General features: G+C 39.4%; 1 protein-coding gene across 1 annotated transcript in view; it reads left to right on the forward strand.

Moving 5' to 3' along the window:
• The window catches only part of LOC147659385 (relaxin receptor 1-like), a 219,062-nt gene that overhangs the window by 120,828 nt on the left and 75,181 nt on the right, over positions 1-23,053 (forward strand). The window contains exons 5-6 of the mRNA XM_086951781.1: positions 12,091-12,162; positions 14,012-14,083. Coding sequence (XP_086807907.1) covers positions 12,091-12,162; positions 14,012-14,083 — 144 coding nt within the window. The remainder of the gene's footprint in view (positions 1-12,090; positions 12,163-14,011; positions 14,084-23,053) is intronic.

The raw sequence follows: 23,053 nt of genomic DNA on the forward strand, positions 1-23,053 counted from the left end.
AAGCATTTGATTTGGCCTGGAATCGTCTGCTTTATGACTCTCAAAGGTTATCCTAAGAAGAGTAATGATGACCAATTCTGACCTCAGGTTGCTGGTAACTTGGCAGGACAATTACAGGCTTCCGACTAGTTATGTTTCTTGATCCAGTGTAGGGTTGCAAGATCATTACCTTTGTAGCCCTTTGCCTCCTTCAAGAACGGTCCTGGGTCATTCGCTAATACTGGCATGCTGTTGCTGGTGATTCTGGCCTATTTGAAATATGTTTTGGATTGGCCATGATTCTCTTATCAAACTCTGGTTACTTACTGGAGTGGCTAGTCTAGATGATTTCTTCTGATAGTGTTTTTGGACCTATACTGAGGCTCCATTTAGTTTCAATACCTGTACTGGTGTTAATGTTCTTTTTTAGATTATTGGAGGCTGGTGAATAAATAGTGCTATGCTTGTTGCAAGACATACCTATGATTACATCAGTTCACATAATTAAGGTTACATTTGAGTACAAATCCTTTTTTAGGTGCATGGGATCAATGCAAACGGCAAGCACGAGCCTCTGTTGTTGGCACTAGATGTGACTTTCTAATATCTTTAGTGCAAAATGCCAGACAGGCATTTTGTATAATTTCATGCAATTTATAGGGAATTTCATGTAATTTCTGCTGAGGGAGTAACACAAATTTAGCCCAGGCCTCCTAAAAAGAAGAGACAGAATATTTTGATGCTGTTGTTTGTCTGCCTTCTTGTAAGGACTAAATACATCACACTTATTAGATACAATTTACTTGCAGGGCAAAAACACTGTAGTAATATGCGGCCATGTATTAAAACCAAATATATATATATATATATACATATATATATATTAGTGTCACCTATAAAGTATGGTTTGAAGGCCACAAGGCAGGGAATATATGAAAAGTGTGCATGTAAAATGTATGCATTTTGGAAAAAAGTGTCCTCTTCGTGACTGAAGGGCTAAAAGCTGTTTTTACCGTGTAGGTTAGGCAAGATGCTCCATATACAGGCCTAGGAATGATTAAAATATTTATGAAACATCAGCCTGACAACTTGCTACAAAATAATTCCAAGTTATTTTCCACTTGCACACTTTTAGCAGACATCTGCCAATGCACACACACTTGTGCCATAGTGCAAGAGTGTAGGCGTTCTCTGAAGCTTAGAAGTTGTACTGGAAGGAGCCCCGCCATACAAATCTATGCTTTAAGGCTTTTTCCCACTTTTTATGTGTGCTGTTAAATGCATCACACATGCCAAGATGGAAAAACAAGGAGAAATTAAAACATTTATCCTTGTTACGTCTGCCATGATGAGGTGTTACATTTTGGCACAAATTCCTCTCTGCCCATGTTTGTAGATATGGGTGTCTGTCAAAACCCATGGGTGGTCAATGGTAACACCCATCCACTACCCATGGAATCCCCCTTTGATGCAAAATAAGGCAAAGCTGTGCATAGTGCAACTATGAGTTACTTTGTGATGCTATCAAACACAAATTCCAATTGGTTGGCGGGCTCTCAGTCGTGAGGCAAGCCTCCATAGGGAGAAACTATTAACCCCATAAAATGTGTACTCTATGTTTTGTTGGCGTGAAAGAGACTATCTCGTACCAGAATATCATGGCCTAAATATCATCTGATAAAAATATACTATGCTAAGTATTGTTTGTGAAAGTATTACTTCTTTGAAATTAATAATAGAAAATTGAGCAATATGTTTGTAAATGCTATTGAGTCCACAAAGGAGTGAATGATATTTAGTACACAATGGAGTTAATGATATTTAGTTCACACTGCAGTGATATGTTTTTAAATGATATTTAGTCGACAATGGAGCGATATGTTTGCAATTTGCTATTTAGTCCACAAAGGAGTGAATGATATTTAGTCCACAATGGAGTGATATGTTTGTAAATTATATTTAGTCCACTATGGAGTTAATGATATTTAGTTCACACTGCAGTGATATGTTTTTAAATGATATTTAGTCTACAATGGAGCAATATGTTTGTAAATTGGTATTCTGACATAAACCTCCAGTGACAGGTTTAAGTCTTCCATGAGGTCAGCAGTGGCAGAATCTATTGCACTCATGGCTCTAGTGTAGAATTAGGAGAAACAAGCCTGTATTTTGAGGATAAACATGTAGGTAAAAAATGTCGTAAGGGTGAGGGGTGTCTGGTGGTGGCATGTACCCAAACTGCTGTTATCAAAGGTTCAGCTGATAGATTCATTAAGCACAGCTCAACCCAAAACTCAGAGACAAGACATCAAAAGAAGTGAAAGGAGAGGCTGCTCATGAAGAAGAGCAAAGAATATAGGAACCTCGGAAGGCACTATTGGCAGACAGATATAGGAAGGAATAACTCAATGGACCCTGGGTCGCATGCTTGTCAGGAAGAGATAACTCTGCTGTCTAATACGATAATGGTGAGACAGAATCAATAGAAGTCTAATATACTCCTTGAGACATGGTGATGATGCAGTCTTCCTTTTTTTTTTTTTTAACTTTTTTTATTGTTGTTGCAAGAAGAAAAAAATGTATTGACAAACATTTCAAATACCTATCACAAATAGCAAAAGAAAAGACATTCCGCCTTTAAATGAATCGAAAAATATACATAATTAAAAAAATTAAGAATAAAGGAAAAATAAAAAAGGAGGAGACAATGCATAAAAATAATCAATTGGTTATTAAGTAGATATATATATAAATCAAATTGGTATAAAAAATTCCATTATTCACATCAGATAAATGTTCTCCAGATTTTTTCGCTTTTTCACAATGACCTACATCCTCTTAGATTGGCTAATGCAATTTCCATTGTGTGGATTTCCATGACCAAAGCCCACCATTCCATGATATGTGGAGGCTGAGAGGAGATCCAAGACCTAGCTACTACCAGTCTTGCACAGGCATATAGTATGGATATTTAATTTTTTTGCGAACAATTAATGTCCTGTATATGTAGAAGAATCAAATGAGCGGAGAGCGGTGGGGAAATGATTTGTTTCGTCCTTAAAGCCTCAATTATTCTTTCCCAAAAGAGGGCGAGTGCAGGACACGAGAAAAGCATATGTTCAATACCAGCAATGATGCAGTCTTCCACAGCCACCATTATGAAATCCATCTTGAGCATGATCATGACTATTAATTAGCAACCTGAATGGAGTAACACCAATATATAATCACTCATGTTGAAGGAGCTCAAGAAAGCTTGAGCTTTTCTATTATGTAGCACAATCCCCACCTCATAGTCAAATGCTAGTATTTTTATCTCCCTTTAAAATAACCGTGTGCTACATCCACGCCATATTGTAATCTCGATATATACTAGTATTGGGTCAAAGACCTAAAGAACGGACTTAGTATCTTTATGTCGCCATCCAGGTAGAGCAAAGGATATCTACCACATCTCGAGTCCAAAACAGAAACATACTAGAGACCGAGCATTCTGACCGACCTTGTTCACAGTATTATTGCACCACACAGGCATCATCTGAGCATGATAGGTGCAATCAAGGTCACAGAAATCTAAAACGAAAGGTGACTCCATCTAGAACCAAAGAAGTAATAAGCATCAGCGATACACTGGCATCCTCAATACATGAGCACTGCTCTAGTATCAGTATAATTTTTAAAACCTTATCATCCATCATTGTCATCAATCATAATAAAGGTGAGTTGGTGTAAGAAGCTAATGAAAAAAAAATGATGAGGTCCATAAAAAAGCCCCAAATTGAAACAGTACACAATATGTATTTCTCAGTTAAACCATACAATATTTGGTCAAACTGAGGCAAGTATTCTTGTCATTTACAATCAGTCATTGTTGCAACCATATTTCAGCCTGTTGTATTTAAAGCAGTGTAATGCGGCTACATAACTCCGTCATTCGTAAATTTGGAAACCTATAATTTGTCTGTTTGGTAAGTATTCCTAATCTTATAATTTATTGTGATGGCACATATCTTTGCCACCTGTCCAAGGCATTTGAAAATATAGATAAATATGGTTATATAACAATGTTTACCAGATAATAATTACATCATATCTCGTCCCGTGGACCAAATCCCTCATTTGTTTATCATATACAGTGCTAACTGCTATTCTAACCAGTGTGACATGAAGATAGAGTGATAAATACCTACAAAATTATGCGGTATAGTATAAATAGATAACCAGATAACCATTTCATGAAGCAGAGACAAAGCTCATAGAAAGGAAAAAAGGAAGGGAAAATATAGATAGATATATTTTCAGATTCATATAAAGGTAATGTGTCACCAAACCCTTCATGTATATCATGTACCCAAGAAATATTGAAGTTCAGGATCTATATTCAGACCTTATTCAACCGCATGCAATTTCATTATCCACTGCGCTTCTTACTGTCTAAGCCTTAGTTTCCTGTTTCTCCGTTTCCACCCCTTACATCATTTTGCACAGATTCAATGTACATCTTAAGCCTCACAATATGTTGTAGATGTCGCAATAGGAAAGCTTTCATCTAGTTTTTTCAATGCTCTGAAATGTTCCGTGACACAACCTTTCAGTGGTATGATAGTACTTTACACATATATCTTGCCGATTACAGATTAGAACATAAACAACATATTTATTCATACAGTCAATATGTGTGCAAATGCAACATTCACGGGAATTGTAATCAAATTATGTGATAACCAAAAAGTACAGAATACCTCATTAGGGACCTATATTACTTTGACATTGAATAAATCTAAATCATTTTTGTAACAGGATGCCAAAGAGAAAAGCAGAAACTTCAAACTATTATCAAAAACATGTATATTTTATTATTCTTTTTTCATTTTCTTTTTTTCAGATAAGTATATTTGAAAACATTTGTGCAGCTATACATAGCATTTCATCATGTATCATGGTCAACAGAAAATTCATGACTATTACTAGAATGCTTTTGAAAAAAATCTGTAAACTGCAAATACAATGCTATAAAACATAAGATCAAATGTGCCCTCTAATAATATGTGATCCTAACATTCATACATACATACTCGCATACCAAACATTTCTTTCCTAATAAAACATACCTAACAACATAAATACAAAGACTAAATATCACAAAACATAGACAATTAACAACCCCAAGGTGTACTTGATGGAATACAATAAGAACTTGAATGGAAAAGTTCTGCTAGATAACTCTTGGTTTAGATGGAAATTACCAGTTCGTATCCAAACAGTAATTGTTGGGCCGACGTACGTTTCGGTGAATGTCACCTTCCTCAGGGCCAAGGACAACGTGTATAGAGATATAGGTATAACATAGATACAAATTCTTTACTTATATTAATATTAATAAAAAGAGCGAGGGCATGGCACAATTTTCTGTAAATAAAGAGAAACGATTGTAAGTATAATCTTGTTTTATAATCATTTGTTATCAGACATTGTGACTCAGTGGCATCAACTATATATTTAAATTTACATCATTTTTAACGGCTATAACTGCTCATATAAGGCAACAGAACAAACTTATCAGTATTGAATCTAAATAGAGTGAAAAACTTCAGAAGAGGAAATAGTGATTTTCGAGATGCAGGACCGGTACCATAGATTAGTTCACCCAGTGTGCAGAAGACATTTTTGTGGGCGGTGTGCTGTATTATTAGACTGGGATTGATGAGGATTATACCTATATTGTAGGTAATCTGTAGTAGATTGCACCTTAGAGCTGAATCTGGCTGTTGTTTTAGGCATAAAACTAAAAGAAAACATAAGGGATATCTGTGAATGGATGATATCATTGGAGCGAGGCTAAGGTCTGGGATGACATTTGAATCACGCAATATTACCTCAGTAGCACAGGGTTTTCCACTGCTGAGAATCCATTTAGATTTTAAAAAAACGGAAGGTCCGATAGATATGAAAAGCGGAGGGCCTCTGTGTGTCAAGCACTCTTACAGTCTAGGAAAAGGTGATAAATCTGATAAGTATGACAATTGTTAACAGTCAGAGGAGCGAAGATTATGAGATAAATGGTGGAAAGTACCTGTTCGCTTTTTACTTTGTAGTGTTCGAGTCATTAGGTGGTGTAGATCAGCCAGCCTCTGTATCTGTGACAAAATAACAGGGTGTAATGTGCCTGTCACTATATTGCTAATAAGCACTGGAAATGCGCATGTGTGCTTAAGCTCGGGTGGTATGACACTAAATGTACATTGCAAAGGATTTCTTCTCGATTTTGAGGCATTGATAGTTACGAGAAATTACATAATTAATGCCCAAAAACTAAAAATAACAGCAATGCCCTTATAGCTGTGAGCACCTAATCTATTAGCTAACAAAGAATAGAAGTTAAGTATATAACTCATAGAGGATTTGTCTCTGTTGTGCTTAAGATTTAAGCGCTACAGGTTATCTGACTGAAAGTGAGGCTGCGAAAAATTTACTGTTGTGCTTAAGATTAGGCGCTACAGGTTATATGGCTGAAAGTGAGGATGCGAGGAGTTAACATCCACTCAATGCGATACGCTAAGATGAAGAAAACGTAGCAAGGGTTTTGTCTTACCTGCTTTTTAGAGGACTGGCGCCGCGAGGGACTAAGCCCAATGTATAAAATTTACGGGCATTGTGAAGATTTTGGATACACCCTTCAAAATAAATGAAAATTACGATCAGGAGGGTAGCTTTGATCAGGAGGGTAATTGTGAACATAAAAATAAGACTGAACATATGCCGCAGCATAGCGGAAGCTAAGTGTCAATCTAAGTCTAGGAAAGATACTTATAAAAAACACTTCTTACCACAGAGAAATATCTCTGTGCTGTGCTTTTATGTTTATTTTAACGCTACTGATAGTGCGATTTTAGGTAAAACTGCGAGAGATCCGCTCAATAAGTTCTATCAAAACTTGACAAACGCGGACGGAGATGTCGTCTTACCTGATTCTCAGTGGGCTGATACCGCGACTGGGGGTTCCTGGGACTGAGCCGAGTGTAAAAGATTTACGAATGTTGTGAGGGGTATAAGTACGGACTTAAGGATTACACTCAGGTGTGTGGCTATGGACATGGAAATGAGACTGAAAAGATACTTACACAGCGCAAGCTAGATATAGATGGCGGACTAAGGCTATGGCGGCCATGTTAGAGTGGGTTTGGATTCTAAATGGTAAATAAACTAGGATAAATAAAGAACTAGGATACATAAAGATTCGTGGAGGTTCACAGTTTCTTTTCTCTTTTTTATTTTATATGGTCTTACACATAGCACATTAGGTATAGACTGTATTTGGGTAATGAACTGACCACTTTTAGGTAGACAGGCACAGCAACATCATCATATTGTTACTATCCAGGAGATTTCTTCATTGTGCCCAAATCGGACTGTGTCCAAGTGGTAGATCCAAAATGTTTCACGTTTTTTGCGGAAATTCGATGAATCTTTACCTGGTGGTACATGGACATGTTCCAAGATCTGCCATCGCATGTCTTTCTCTGTATGACCATATTGTAGGAAATTTCTGTTTGTTTTTGTCTTTGTTTTTCCACCTGCTGTGAACCAGCTTGTCTCGGAGATTTTGGTTTCTTCTAAATGCAAGGGTTGGTTTACTTACAAAGACAAATACAAACAGAAATCCATTGATGGGAACCCCCTCCCAAAAGGGAACCACAAATGTGGTAACTGCCATGCATGCGACCAGATAATCTCAGGTGAGAAGTGGACATATGGCCAGAAACAAGGAAACTTAAAAGAGATGACCAACTGCAGAACTACAAATGTCATATATCTTATAACTTGCCCATGTGATATAGGATACATAGGCGAGACATCCAGAGAATTCCGCACCAGATTCTCTGAACACAAGTCTGCAATCAGAACAAAAAAGACAAATGCCCCTATGGTACCTCATTTCCTACAATATGGTCATACGGAGAAAGACATGCGATGGCAGATCTTGCAACATGTCCATGTACCACCAGGTAAAGATTCATCGAATTTCCGCAAAAAACGTGAAACATTTTGGATCTACCACTTGGACACAGTCCGATTTGGGCACAATGAAGAAATCTCCTGGATAGTAACAATATGATGATGTTGCTGTGCCTGTCTACCTAAAAGTGGTCAGTTCATTACCCAAATACAGTCTATACCTAATGTGCTATGTGTAAGACCATATAAAATAAAAAAGAGAAAAGAAACTGTGAACCTCCACGAATCTTTATGTATCCTAGTTCTTTATTTATCCTAGTTTATTTACCATTTAGAATCCAAACCCACTCTAACATGGCCGCCATAGCCTTAGTCCGCCATCTATATCTAGCTTGCGCTGTGTAAGTATCTTTTCAGTCTCATTTCCATGTCCATAGCCACACACCTGAGTGTAATCCTTAAGTCCGTACTTATACCCCTCACAACATTCGTAAATCTTTTACACTCGGCTCAGTCCCAGGAACCCCCAGTCGCGGTATCAGCCCACTGAGAATCAGGTAAGACGACATCTCCGTCCGCGTTTGTCAAGTTTTGATAGAACTTATTGAGCGGATCTCTCGCAGTTTTACCTAAAATCGCACTATCAGTAGCGTTAAAATAAACATAAAAGCACAGCACAGAGATATTTCTCTGTGGTAAGAAGTGTTTTTTATAAGTATCTTTCCTAGACTTAGATTGACACTTAGCTTCCGCTATGCTGCGGCATATGTTCAGTCTTATTTTTATGTTCACAATTACCCTCCTGATCAAAGCTACCCTCCTGATCGTAATTTTCATTTATTTTGAAGGGTGTATCCAAAATCTTCACAATGCCCGTAAATTTTATACATTGGGCTTAGTCCCAGGAACCCCCGGTCGCGGCGCCAGTCCTCTAAAAAGCAGGTAAGACAAAACCCTCGCTACGTTTTCTTCATCTTAGCGTATCGCATTGAGTGGATGTTAACTCCTCGCATCCTCACTTTCAGCCATATAACCTGTAGCGCCTAATCTTAAGCACAACAGTAAATTTTTCGCAGCCTCACTTTCAGTCAGATAACCTGTAGCGCTTAAATCTTAAGCACAACAGAGACAAATCCTCTATGAGTTATATACTTAACTTCTATTCTTTGTTAGCTAGTAGATTAGGTGCTCACAGCTATAAGGGCATTGCTGTTATTTTTAGTTTTTGGGCATTAATTATGTAATTTCTCGTAACTATCAATGCCTCAAAATCGAGAAGAAATCCTTTGCAATGTACATTTAGTGTCATACCACCCGAGCTTAAGCACACATGCGCATTTCCAGTGCTTATTAGCAATATAGTGACAGGCACATTACACCCTGTTATTTTGTCACAGATACAGAGGCTGGCTGATCTACACCACCTAGTGACTTGAACACTACAAAGTAAAAAGCGAACAGGTACTTTCCACCATTTATCTCATAATCTTCGCTCCTCTGACTGTTAACAATTGTCATACTTATCAGATTTATCACCTTTTCCTAGACTGTAAGAGTGCTTGACACACAGAGGCCCTCCGCTTTTCATATCTATCGGACCTTCCGTTTTTTAAAAATCTAAATGGATTCTCAGCGGTGGAAAACCCTGTGCTACTGAGGTAATATTGCGTGATTCAAATGTCATCCCAGACCTTAGCCTCGCTCCAATGATATCATCCATTCACAGGTATCCCTTATGTTTTCTTTTAGTTTTATGCCTAAAACAACAGCCAGATTCAGCTCTAAGGTGTAATCTACTACAGATTACCTACAATATAGGTATAATCCTCATCAATCCCAGTCTAATAATACAGCACACCGCCCACAAAAATGTCTTCTGCACACTGGGTGAACTAATCTATGGTACCGGTCCTGCATCTCGAAAATCACTATTTCCTCTTCTGAAGTTTTTCACTCTATTTAGATTCAATACTGATAAGTTTGTTCTGTTGCCTTATATGAGAAGTTATAGCCGTTAAAAATGATGTAAATTTAAATATATAGTTGATGCCACTGAGTCACAATGTCTGATAACAAATGATTATAAAACAAGATTATACTTACAATCGTTTCTCTTTATTTACAGAAAATTGTGCCATGCCCTCGCTCTTTTTATTAATATTAATATAAGTAAAGAATTTGTATCTATGTTATACCTATATCTCTATACACGTTGTCCTTGGCCCTGAGGAAGGTGACATTCACCGAAACATACGTCGGCCCAACAATTACTGTTTGGATACGAACTGGTTATTTCCATCTAAACCAAGAGTTATCTAGCAGAACTTTTCCATTCAAGTTCTTATTGTATTCCATCAAGTACACCTTGGGGTTGTTAATTGTCTATGTTTTGTGATATTTAGTCTTTGTATTTATGTTGTTAGGTATGTTTTATTAGGAAAGAAATGTTTGGTATGTGAGTATGTATGTATGAATGTTAGGATCACATATTATTAGAGGGCACATTTGATCTTATGTTTTATAGCTTTGTATTTGCAGTTTACAGATTTTTTTCAAAAGCATTCTAGTATTAGTCATGAATTTTCTGTTGACCATGATACATGATGAAATGCTATGTATAGCTGCACAAATGTTTTCAAATATACTTATCTGAAAAAAGAAAAGAAAAAAGAAAAATAAAATATACATGTTTTTGATAATAGTTTGAAGTTTCTGCTTTTCTCTTTGGCATCCTGTTACAAAAATGATTTAGATTTATTCAATGTCAAAGTAATATAGGTCCCTAATGAGGTATTCTGTACGTTTTGCTTGTCTTTATCTCCCCCCTCTGGACCTTAAATCAACTGGGAGAACTTTCTCTGTTTGTTTATCAAATTATGTGATACCATTCAGAAACAGTCTGCACGTATTACAATTTCCACATCTATGCAGGCCCTTACTCATTGTGCGTAACCAGGTTTCACTCACCTGCTGTGTTTTAGGGTAACGGGAGCTAACCATATTTCATAGTGCCCTGCCCTTACAGTGTGTAACACTCAGGTGATCTGCCAAATAGGATTTTAGTGTATGATCCAAGGGTAGTAAGCACCAGAGTCATCTGAGTATGTTATACACCTTATGTAAATAAGGATGATAACCCCTAACTGGTCTCAATAGTGTCTTTTTGTTTCTGGGTCTGTTTCTAGTATCCTTAAGAGTATCACTCTTAGTCTCTGGGACCAAATTCTAGCTGTAAATCACAGCTTTATCATGCTAGGAATCTCTGGTCTTCATAATGTTATGTGAAAATTTGGTATCCTTGCTACACTTTTGCCTCGCTCTAATCATTTTACCAAAAAGTTTTCGAGTTAACCTGACATCTTGGATGTGAGCTACTGGCATGAAATAAAGAGTTGCAGGATGTCATGTTTCTGTACATCCTGCTGTTGAGCTTCTCACCCACTAATGTAGAGCTCAACATCCAAAAACGCAATCTTTTCTTGGCTGTATTGAATATACTGTCATTCATGAAATCAAAAAAATAATTGAGTTCTACCTAGCTATTAGTTTAAGTCATTAGACAGTCATCAATATAACATCCAAAATAATAAATGCAATTTTCCTTCTAGATTCAAAGGAGCCCCAGATACGCATCGCCTTGAATAAGCCCATAAATTGGGTGGCAAAAGACGGTGCAAATCTGGAGCCCATTGCAGTGCAGCATAACTGTCTACCACTCCTTATTAAATAAGAAGACATTATTTTCAAACATCATCTGGGACATGGTTATCAACATCTCTGAATGTTCCATGAGCTCTATTGGTCCCTTATATAAACAAATGTCTCAAGGCAGTCAGGCCGTGTAGTATATTTGTGTACAGTGAAACCAAATCCATGGTAACAAGTGTCATACTGAGGTCTCAGGTCACGTCATTGAGTACGTTCAGTAAATGATTTGTATCATGTATGTGTGAAGGGAGATTGGTAACAAGGAGGTGTAGAAAAATGTCCACAAATTCTTATAACCTCTCTGCGCAGAAGTTACCCTGCCACGGTGTTAATTTATAAAAAGTATATCACTCAATACATACATAAGGACTTGTTAATTTCTTTTCAAATAAACATTTCTATATGATCTTATACCTAGAGTTCAATCCATTTATTTATTTATTACAGATTTTTGCAAGACAACAAGATTCGACATTTATCCCAACATTCCTTTGCTGGGCTTTTCGACTTAAAGACGCTGTGAGTAACAATCTTTTTGCTACAAATCCTGGTGGGTTTAAACTTAATAATACTTTATTGTGTAGTGATCAAAAATGTATTGTGGAAATTACAGCAACATTTATAACTGTACCTGAGATTGATTTTATTATGCTCTCTTCATTCATTGTAAGAGATAAAAAAAAAAGCTGAGCAGGTTTTATATTTTAGGTTATAAGTGTGTTGGATCATTGACATGAAGTAGTAATTACAGTAGGGTTTTACAATAGAGATGTGTATATGCAAAGCTTGCGTTTTTTAACCTCCTTGTAAAAGTTGGGATGTTTACTTATCGGACACTTTCAAATAAAAATGTTCGATTTTTTGACAATTTATGTCACATATATCCTTATTTAGTACTAACAAAATGGTTCTGTTTAATTTGGAGAAAAGATATTAGTTCTTTCTCTTTGAGTCCGTGTTGCAAAGAAGAGTTCAGCAAAGTGTAAGCTTCAGAAGAAACTCTTGACACAGGCTTGCTATTGTGCATCGAAATGCTTTGTTAATGGAATGCTCAGAAATAAAATCTCATTATATTTTAAAGTTTGGCTGGATTTGATTAGACTGAACATTATCCCATTAAACCATTAAATTTTGGAAACGCTATAAATGGAGAAAATCTAGAACTTTTCTCAAATTTGCTGGTGTAAAAAATTGGGACTAGAAAATTAATTCCAGTGAAAAGGGATAGAGGCTGATTTGATAGCAGTTGGCGCTTTTGACTGATTTAATAAAAATCGTCACCAGGAGGCTCTTTGCCCTGTTATGTCATGGGACCCTTAAAAAAGGCTCTTCCAGCAGATGGGTATAGCATAAGTCCTCAAACTATGTTTACAGTTATTTGATGCTGAAATAGTTTTGAAAATGGTCCCTAAGAGAGAGATATGGAATGAAGAATTTCAGAACAAATTGTACATATTTCAGAGTGTGATTTTGAGATTAGTTTTTGAAATTCTAAATAATATGGCACAACTTCTATTTAGAATAAAAACTATTTTAGAGTCACTGGAATCAAAAGCATAATTGGCGCGAAAATATTACTTTTTGAAGGCATTGAAATACCAATCCAATGCAAATCTGAGATACGGAATTGCTAGAAATAGAAACATCAAAACACCATCAACATTCCATCTTTGAGTTGCCTCAAACTCTACAAACTAATTGCTTGAGGATAGCCTATCAAATATAAATATACAAAGATTGAAAGCTATTATTGAGGACAGATAGAAGAGATTGTAAGATCAATTCAAATTGGAAAGATTTAAACATATATAAACTTTGCACATGGCTAGACACCAAATGTTACTGATGTTCCTTGCAATCACTTGAAGGTAGAAAATGGATATCATGCTCAAAATGTACAACTCTAGCACTGGGCCATTGCATGGAAGAACCTCCAGGGTCATGCATGTTTGAGGTGGGTTAAAAAATATCTCTTCTACTTTTTGTTATCTATGAGCTGTAGGAATTTAGGTTAAAGTATCTTATGCTAAAGAATGCGGTACATTAAGGAGATGCTGTGGTCCATATTTTTGTTGAACAGATAGGTTATGAGATCAACGATCTTGAACCAAAAAATGTAAATTCGGCTTTAAAAAGGTGAGCCTTCATTTTGAATTAGCATGCTTTGCACAATTGCATGTTCCCCCATAAAACACACTAGTACTCTAATTATTTTTTTATTAGTCTTAGTGAATATAGTATATTTGCACAGATGTCCATTACAATTTGCTATAAAATATTTATTGTACACTCTAAAGTGTCTGAATGGCTTAATGAAATGAAAACAAAAACCCTAAACAATAAGCTACATTTTGTTTTGGATCCACAGATTTCTAAGTCACAATCAAATTACTTCACTGGAGGCAGGTGTCTTCCGGGACCTCCATCAGCTGGAATGGTTGTAAGTGACCTTTTTCTTCCTATGGATCTTCACAAATGTCTGGCAATTTGCTTAAGCCTTTGATTCCTAAGTAACAGATGCAATTGCACTGTGGGGAGAGGGGGGGTGTGTGGTGAGGGGATGGTAATCAGTGTGAGTCTGTAGAAAGTCACAAATAATCACTACATTTGAAAGCCTTACGGCTTTCTCAAGGTCAAACCCACTAAGCTGGCTCACGCTCACAGTAATCTTGTTTGTAGAGAAATTTGTATAAACAATAAATGTTCATTAATTCCGCCAACAGGATCTCATTGTAAAATGCACCAGCTCAAGCCTCATGCTGATAATCTGTCACTATAAAAAGGATTATGAAAACTATATAAAACTTCAGCTTCAATCGTAGATGACCCATAAAATCCTGTTAGCTACATTCAAGTCTAGAATTCCTACTTCATATCACAAGGTCATATTAGGCTTTTTGGTCGATAGAGCATCAGGGAGATTCTTAGGGCATATGTCTCAGCATCCATGTTCTATTTTATTTGGTAATTAGTTCTATGGTAGTTCTTCAGGTGGGATTTTCCTTTCTAAATTAAAACAGGTACTGCTATGTTATATTGTATGCAAAAAAATACTGATTCACTTTTCATCCATTCAGGTGATGGAGTCTTAACTTTTTGCTTTCCTTCGTTTCCATTCCTCCAGCGTTTAAAAGTAGAATGGTGAATCCCCTCTTGAAAAGCTCTCATCTGACCCCAATATTTTGAGTAACTTTTATCCTTTATCCCTCCTGCCTGTCATTACTGATGGAGCCGGGTTCCACGTTCTAGGTATACTCAGGAACCTCTTGACGATGATCTTGTTGCCTGCTTTTCAAGTGTGGATGGGGGAGAAAATCATTAGCCAATTATACTTTACCATTGCCCATGACCCCAAAGGAACACAGACTTCTAATCCAAATGTTTGTATATTTATTATAAAGCCAAGAACAGTTGAACATATAAACACCTCAAGACGAGAGTGTAAAGATACATGGGCACTAATACAAAACCAAACCTACGAATAAAATTTAGATGGTGCAACATGCACAGAATATCTCATTCCAAAATCAGGACGCAAATGATTATAGAAACCACATCAAGAACCTTCTTCATTATTGGGTTGTAAGCAAGAGTATTATTCTGTCCCAACACTACTTCTACCATGGCATTCCTACTTAGCATTTCCCAGGCAAGCTCCCAGAAAGGCGTCAGCATGTGAAGACTTCCTAAGAAGCACTCTCACGTTAAATGGGTCAAGTAGCATGAAGCAACAGAGCTCGTTCTAAGATGTTCTCCCTTCTCCAGGCAGAATTTTTTTAGGCTCTGTCCCTAACCCCAATACAAAAGTCGAAAATCACACCCCCAATTACATCACTTGACCGCCTTGTCCAGCTGGGTACCGCCTTGTAGGTAACTTTCCATGATGGAACAATACATCCAGGCTCTAGTTTGTTGACCTTGGTTCCCAGGCCCGTCCAGACACGGAAGAAATCCTCCTACATTATCAGCTCTGCTAGTTCAAAGGCATCCTCTCCTCCCTATGCCTGTCTAACTCCTAAAACAAAGACGTTATTCAAACTAATGAGGACAAACTCTTGCACCTGCAACAGAAACATGAAAAGAAAAATATTCCAAAGGCATATAAACAATTTTGGGAGAAAAGAAAGTTAGGCCTACCCAATTCAGCTAACATAAGAACAGTGCACACATTAAAAAGGCAAACATAAAGGAGTCAATTATACACGCATATTATATGAGCCTTAATAAGAAAAGTTCAATTGTCATGATTATACTTCACACGTATATGATTCACCTTGATACACACATTTACTATGTTAATTCTTTGATGGCATGAAGAAAATCTCTAGCACTTCACTTACACGTTATTACAATTTACGTTCTAATGCCCTAATGGTAATACGGCAACAGATTATGTGTGGATGCGGATTAACCATGATTATAATGCACCCCTACAAATGGAAGAGCAACGTTGCGCTCTGTCATTGCCAAAGTGATTAATAAAGTGGTTAATTCTTAAATCCTTTGGGAATATTCTGGTGGTACTGCCACTTTTGGACCTGCCCCATGCATAGCACAGAGCTCATCTTGGTGGGAGCCGTCGAAGACATCAGGATGGCATTGGAACAAAGCAGTGTCGTGTCTTAGTGTCCATAAGTTGCCTTCGGCGCGAATGACCTTCCACAGCCTATTGTCAGGCATGAGATCACATGCCTTAGACTAGCTCAGGTCATTCATCTGTAACCGAAGCCAAATTATTTTCCTTCTGCCTTTCTGCTGCTTTCAACTCACTCTACACTGAAGGTCCTTCAGGTATCACCAGTAAAGCCCTCATTACAAGTTGACCGGACTTTGCAATGGAGATACAAGATGTCTGGAAATCAATTCACTGGCCAGTATCTCTACTGCAGTAAGGCCATTACGAGTTTTTTCCCCGATATTGGAAATACCTGCTTCCACCCAGATTTACCAGGCATTTTACAATGCAATTTTTACCATTTTGGTAAAAATGCATACATTTTCTGCCTCTCTGAGCAGGTGGAAAGTGTATGTGGCACTGTAGATGGGGGGGTAGTGGTTCTTAAAAGTTTCGGACCCGATAAGGCTGGACCCTGACACACTTGTAATTTTTACTTGTGTTATTTCACTTCTGGGTGAAATAACTCAACTCATAATGGTGGCCGAAGCCTTAAGCTGTTTAATTTGTAGATAACATCTTTAGCCTCCCTTATTAAATCCTTTAGTTTTTCATTCCATGCATATCCAAATTGCACACACATCCTGATTAGAAATCAAGTGGCTTCTAATTGTAACGTCTGCAAATTTCATGACTTGAATGACCCAGTTTGCTTCCTGGATGACCGACAACAGCAGTGCTTAATTTGAGCTGGTGGTTTCCGGTGCTCAGCACCTGCACGTAATCATCAACATCAGCACTTTTCATGAGCACCAGTTAAGGACACATTCATTTACAGAGAGATTAAATGATTTGCATAGAACCACAGGATGTTGAGCCGATGCGGAGACTCGAATCTGGTTCCCCAGCTCTGAAGTCTGCAGCTCTGGCCATTACGCCACACCTTCCCCCCACTTTCATGGTTAGTATTAGGCTCTGTTTTCGGTGGCGCTAACTTGAGAAATTGGCTTTTTTACAAATTAACCACTGGACAACAGCCTTTACCTAAACTTGTATGAAACTGAGTTTATTGCACTTACTACCCCTTCCCCTTTTCATGTCTGCTACCTGGCGCTCAGCTTCCTAATGGGTCCCCAGCTCGTACAGGAAATCTCAGAAATCTTGGTGTACTGAAGTATATATAATGTACCCCCAAATCATTCTGGGGTGGTCAGACTCCCCCACTCCCTTTGTGTGTAAAGAACTATCCAGAAACAGATCTAAACCAACTGCCCCCTGGTATAATGAAAAATTAAGGGCACAAAAGCAAACCAATCGTAATAAGGAAAGACTATGGAGAAAAGATTATGACACAGCCAGTAAAGCAGCCTATAAGGAAGCCCTGGCACTCTACAAAACCATGATTGCTAAAGCCAAAAAAGACTATTACACTGACCAAATGCAGAAAGCCAAAAATTCTAGCAGATTATTGTTTCAAATCACCAAAGCACTATCAGGCAACTCCCCCGACCTCACTCCTCCCCCATCGCAACTTTTATGTGATTCTCTAGCTTCCTTTTTCTTCACAAAAGTGGATGATATTTACCAGGCTTTTTCCGCTAACTCACCTTTGAGGACAGTAAACCCCCCCACTCTACCCCCAGTTAACATGTTCCCCAGCTTCCAACCAGTCACCCCCGACCAAATAAAAATTACACTGTCCACCATCAAATCAGGTTCACCCTTGGACCCCTGCCCACTTTCAGTACTCCTGCCGGTAATGGACTCTATCATACCACTACTCACTCAGGTTTGCAATTCCATTCTCCTATCAGGTAATTACCCAGACCCCCTTAAAAACACCTTACTAGAACCCCTGTTAAAAAAAACGTCCCTAGATAAAAGCGAGCTAAAAAACTACCGTCCCATCGCGAGCCTCCCTTTCATGGCGAAGGTGATTGAAAAAACTATGAATACTCAGATTTCCGAATTCATTGAAGAACATCATCTCCTGGACAACACGCAATTTGGATTCAGGAAATACCATGGGACAGAGACAGCCTTGATTAAGGCTGCTGATGACATCAGGGTAATCAGGGGCCAAGGGGGCACAGCCATTCTAGTAATGCTGGACTTATCAGCAGCTTTCGACACGGTCGACCACACCATCTTGGTCGACCGTGTCGAGGGATTTGGCATCTGCCACACTGCCAAAGACTTAATTGCGTCCTTCCTTGCCAAAAGAACGCAGGCTGTTATCTTAGGACCCTTCCAATCGACCCAACTCTCCTCTCCATGTGGAGTACCTCAAGGCTCATCCCTGAGTCCGACACTCTTTAATATCTACGTGTCGGACCTTGCTAAAACCATCAAAGCACACGGGATGAGCCTAACCTCTTACGCCGACGATACCCAACTAGTGTTGGCGATCAAGGGGGACGGAGATCTAGTGGCTGAAAAATTCAAGAAGGGACTTCTAGATATAGGAGAATGGATGGCTACCAACTGCCTCAAATTAAATTCTGAAAAAACCGAGGTCCTCATTTTCGGACCTCTTTCGCCAGCCTGGCCATCAAGCTGGTGGCCAGAGACCTTCGGTACCCCTCCCACCCCAACGGCTAAAGTCAGGAACCTTGGTATCATCTTCGACGAGGGCCTAAATTTCATGGATCATGCCAACAAAACGGTGTCCACAGCACACCTGAAACTGAAGATGATCAGGAAAATACGTCCTTTTCTTCCTGACTTAGCCATCAAAACATTGGTCACCTCTCTTGTCCTTTCTTCTTTGGACTATTGTAATGGTCTCTTCCTCAATGCTCAATCCAGAGTAATCACTAAACTGCAGACTATTCAAAATGCAGCAGCACGTCTGCTCTCTGGCAAAACAAAATATGAATCCATTTCCAGCAACATAAAGGACTTCCACTGGCTCACCGTGAGAAAAAGAATCCACTTCAAGTCCCTCTGTATTGTGTTTAAGGCACTTAACAATCAAGGACCTCACTTTTTGAAAGAACAGCTACAACAACACAAACCTAATAGAGTCTTACGATCAGCGACTCTCAACCAACTGGTCATCCCTCGCACTAAAACTGTCACCTGGGGCGACCGGCGTTTTTTGGTGGCCGCCCCTAAGCTCTGGAACACGCTACCCCTAAACATCAGGCAAAGTTCCTCTCTCCTCCAATTCCGTAAACTTTTGAAAACCTGGCTATTCACCCAATGATCACTTTCTTCTCATGTAGACTGTCACAAATAACTGGTTTATTAGCGCCAAGACGCCCAAGGGTAAATGCTGCGCTCTACAAATATTAAAAATAAATAAATAAATAAATAATATGGGGCTGACATGGCAGTATTTTTCAGGGTTGGTGTAGCTCCACGTCCACCGCTGATTACAAATCACCCTTCAGAACTTCATTGGTTACCAGAGGATAAATGGATCATTATTAAATTGTTCTGTACATTATACAGGATAAAATACCAAACCTTTATCTCTGCCTCTTGGACCTAGCTTTCCTCCAGTATTATTTTACAGGTGTTTCCCAACACCACACGAGCTAAACTTGAGGGGGGGAGGGGTGCTCTTTTTCTGTCAAAGCACCCCCCCCCCCCCGGATTAAGCTCCACTGACTTTGTTCTTGCTCCCAACACTGCTGTCTGTCACAAGCTGCTGAGACAACATCTTTACTAAACCACCATGCTATCTGCCTCCTAATCCTCCGGCTTAAAAGACGCCCTCGAGCAACAGCGAGCTTAGAAAACGCAGTTCATTCAATGAAAGAGGACAGCTTGGATGAAGGTGAACATTCATAAACACAGAGACCCACAATGACGTCCACAAAGAAGCTTTGTGACATTTTTTATAAATATTCAGTGATTATTTTACACCATTTGGGCTCAGTCATTTTTAAGCTCTTGTTTTATTTTAGATGGTGAATGAAATACTATGAAACTATTTCCCTTCTTTATGCAAGCAGTAGACTGAATTAACTCTCGAAGATTAAGTAAAAATGGAATTATTGGCAACTCAAAAGGATAGCCAAGGATATTCAGAAAATATTCCCAATAATTACACCAGTTTAGTTTCTTCTCATTTCTACGAAGTGTTTCATGATAGTTCCCAGCTAAGGTCCTCGAGAAGATAGTCAACATCCAGCTCACCCGCTAACTCGCAGACAACAGCATCCTTGAACCCTCCCAGTCAGGTTTCCGCAGTAACCACAGCACTGAGACTGCCCTCATTGCCGCCACAGACGACATCAGGATCCAGTTGGACAACGGTAAGACGGTGGCCCTCATCCTTCTGGACCTCTCCGCCGCCTTCAACACCGTCTGCCACAGCACACTACACACACGACACCACGACCCAGGGATCCGATACAAGGCCTTGGACTGGACCTCAAACTGAACACAGGCAAGACAGAGATCCTCATCCTCAGGCCCAACCCCTCAGCATGGGACGACTCCTGGTGGCCCGCATCTCTGGGGACACCCCCCGCACCCACCACCCACGCACGCAATCTGAGAGTCATCCTCGACTCAAAACTCACCATGACCAAACAAGTCAACGCTGTCTCCTTCACTTGTTTCAACACCCTCCGTATGCTCCGCAAGATCGACAGACACAAGGAAAACAGTCACCCAGGCCCTAGTCAGCAGCAGACTCGACTACGGAAACGCCCTCTACGCCGGAGCCCCGACCAAGCTCATCAACAGACTGCAAAGAATCCAGAATGCCTCTGCACGCCTGATCGTCGACGTCCCGCGCCACGACCACATCACCCCCCACCTGAGGAACCTGCACTGGCTACCTGTCGACAAAAGAATCTCCTTCAAGCTCCTGATTCACGCACACTAGGCACTCCACAGGACCAGCCCAGCCTATCTCAACTGCCGACTCTCCTTCTACGTACCCAAGAGGAAACTCTGCTCCGCAGACCTCTCCCTGGCTACCGTCCCACGCATCCCCAAAACCACAGCCTGAGACAAATCCTTCTCCCACCGCGCCGCCAAGACATGGAACACCCTCCCTCTCATCCTACGACAAAACCAAAGACTTTCTAACCTTCAGGAGACAACTCAAGACCTGGCTGTTCGACCAGTAGCAACAGCACCCCCTTCCTCCCCTCCCTTCAACGCCTTGAAACACTTGCGGGTATGTAGTGCACTTTACAAATTTTTTGATTGATTGATTGATTGATAGTACATGTATAATTTCATTCTCATTTTTATCAGAATTCATCTTTCCCCCTCCCAGCTCACTCTGAGTAAGTAAATTATATTGAATTATGTCCGTACTAACCTTTCAACTCTTTCTGGCTGTTTCTTTTAATCACCAAGGTACAGTACCTATGAAATCACAGTGGCAATAATGGGCCGTATATCACACAATCTAGAAGGACCGGGGAGAGCTATTGGCCCATGTAATCTATATTAGAACTTTGGACTGTTGAGTGCTCTGTTGAAGACAATGGAGCGCTCCGGGCTTCTAATGTCCGGTAGAAGCCCGGAGCATCAACATTCCAATGTTTAATAAGGGCCACACAGAGCATGAGGGGATTTCAACCCCCTCGGGCTCCATGAGGCCTTTGTTTTACAAATTAGAACATTCTGCCTTTAAGGGACAGAATGTTCTAATAGCCTTAGAGACTTCCGTAGCGTGCTCAACCGGCCATTAAAGACCCGCTCCCTTGTTAAAGGCCCTCGTCGACTGGAGCGGGCCTTTAATGGCTGGTAGAACCCGCTACAGTGGGCTCTAAGGCTATAATAGTTATAGTATGCTACATTTCTGGAGCTGGTCCTTTATGGTGGGGTTTAATCCTAGAGCATTACTGCCTGCTGCTGAGATCTATATTAACTGATTTCTGGACATTTCACCGCATGGCAAACACCTCTCCACACCGGTGTTTGTTCTGCTGTGATTGGTACTTTCTTGATTTGTTTATTGGACGTCCTTCTACCCCCATACTCCCATCCGTGTTCTTCTTCCGAGCTTGCTGACAGGCATTGCCCCACCTATAACTGCAGCGCTATTTAAGTAGGCGCTGCAGTGCAGGTGGAGAAATGTCCGTCTGTAGAAACAATGCATGCCAAAGCCCACTCCATATATTATACTAACCACCTTTGTAGCCCAATTCAAATGGGCTACAGAAGGTTTTAGAAAATCCCCCCACTTTTAGTTAAATGTTCTAAAATAAACAGGGAGAAACTGAAAGACAAACATTAGAATGCGGTAGCAGAAAGACTACAAAAGCCACAAGAAAACCAGCTGATGCAGCACATCCATAGACAATGTAGTAGGTCCTAAACACAACCAAATCTTCAAGGACCAATGTCGCTGATGATTAAATAAACAATTTCCAAGAGTCCTTATACAATGCAGGGCATCCATAGGTTCCAAAGGATGAGATGAACAGTCCACAAAGCTTCAATATATGATGTTGCTTTTATTATTCTTCCAACACATATCCAATATAAAAAAACAGCCAACACGTGTTTCGTCTGTACCTGGTAAGTACAATGACTTTCTCAAGGCTAATGGTTGGTTCTTAATGTTTTCAAAAATCCAATAGATACGACAGAAGAACTGTAAACTCAGTGAAGAATCTCCACAAGGTAAGAGCTATAGTCTGGTTAATCCTCACTGCCGAAAAAGTTTAGGAGCAGTGAGTATGGTCCACACTAAAGTACGTGCTCCAATATACGTGCTTCAGTATAAAAACCTTCAGGAACCGTGTTAATGAACACCTGTTAGGTATATAGAGTTCCCAATGTGAGTCGTTTTGAAGTCCAGAAAACACACCTAAGTAA

This window comes from Lissotriton vulgaris, unplaced genomic scaffold (assembly GCF_964263255.1).
Source record: "Lissotriton vulgaris unplaced genomic scaffold, aLisVul1.2 SCAFFOLD_1635, whole genome shotgun sequence".
Classification (NCBI taxonomy): Eukaryota; Metazoa; Chordata; class Amphibia; order Caudata; family Salamandridae; genus Lissotriton; species Lissotriton vulgaris.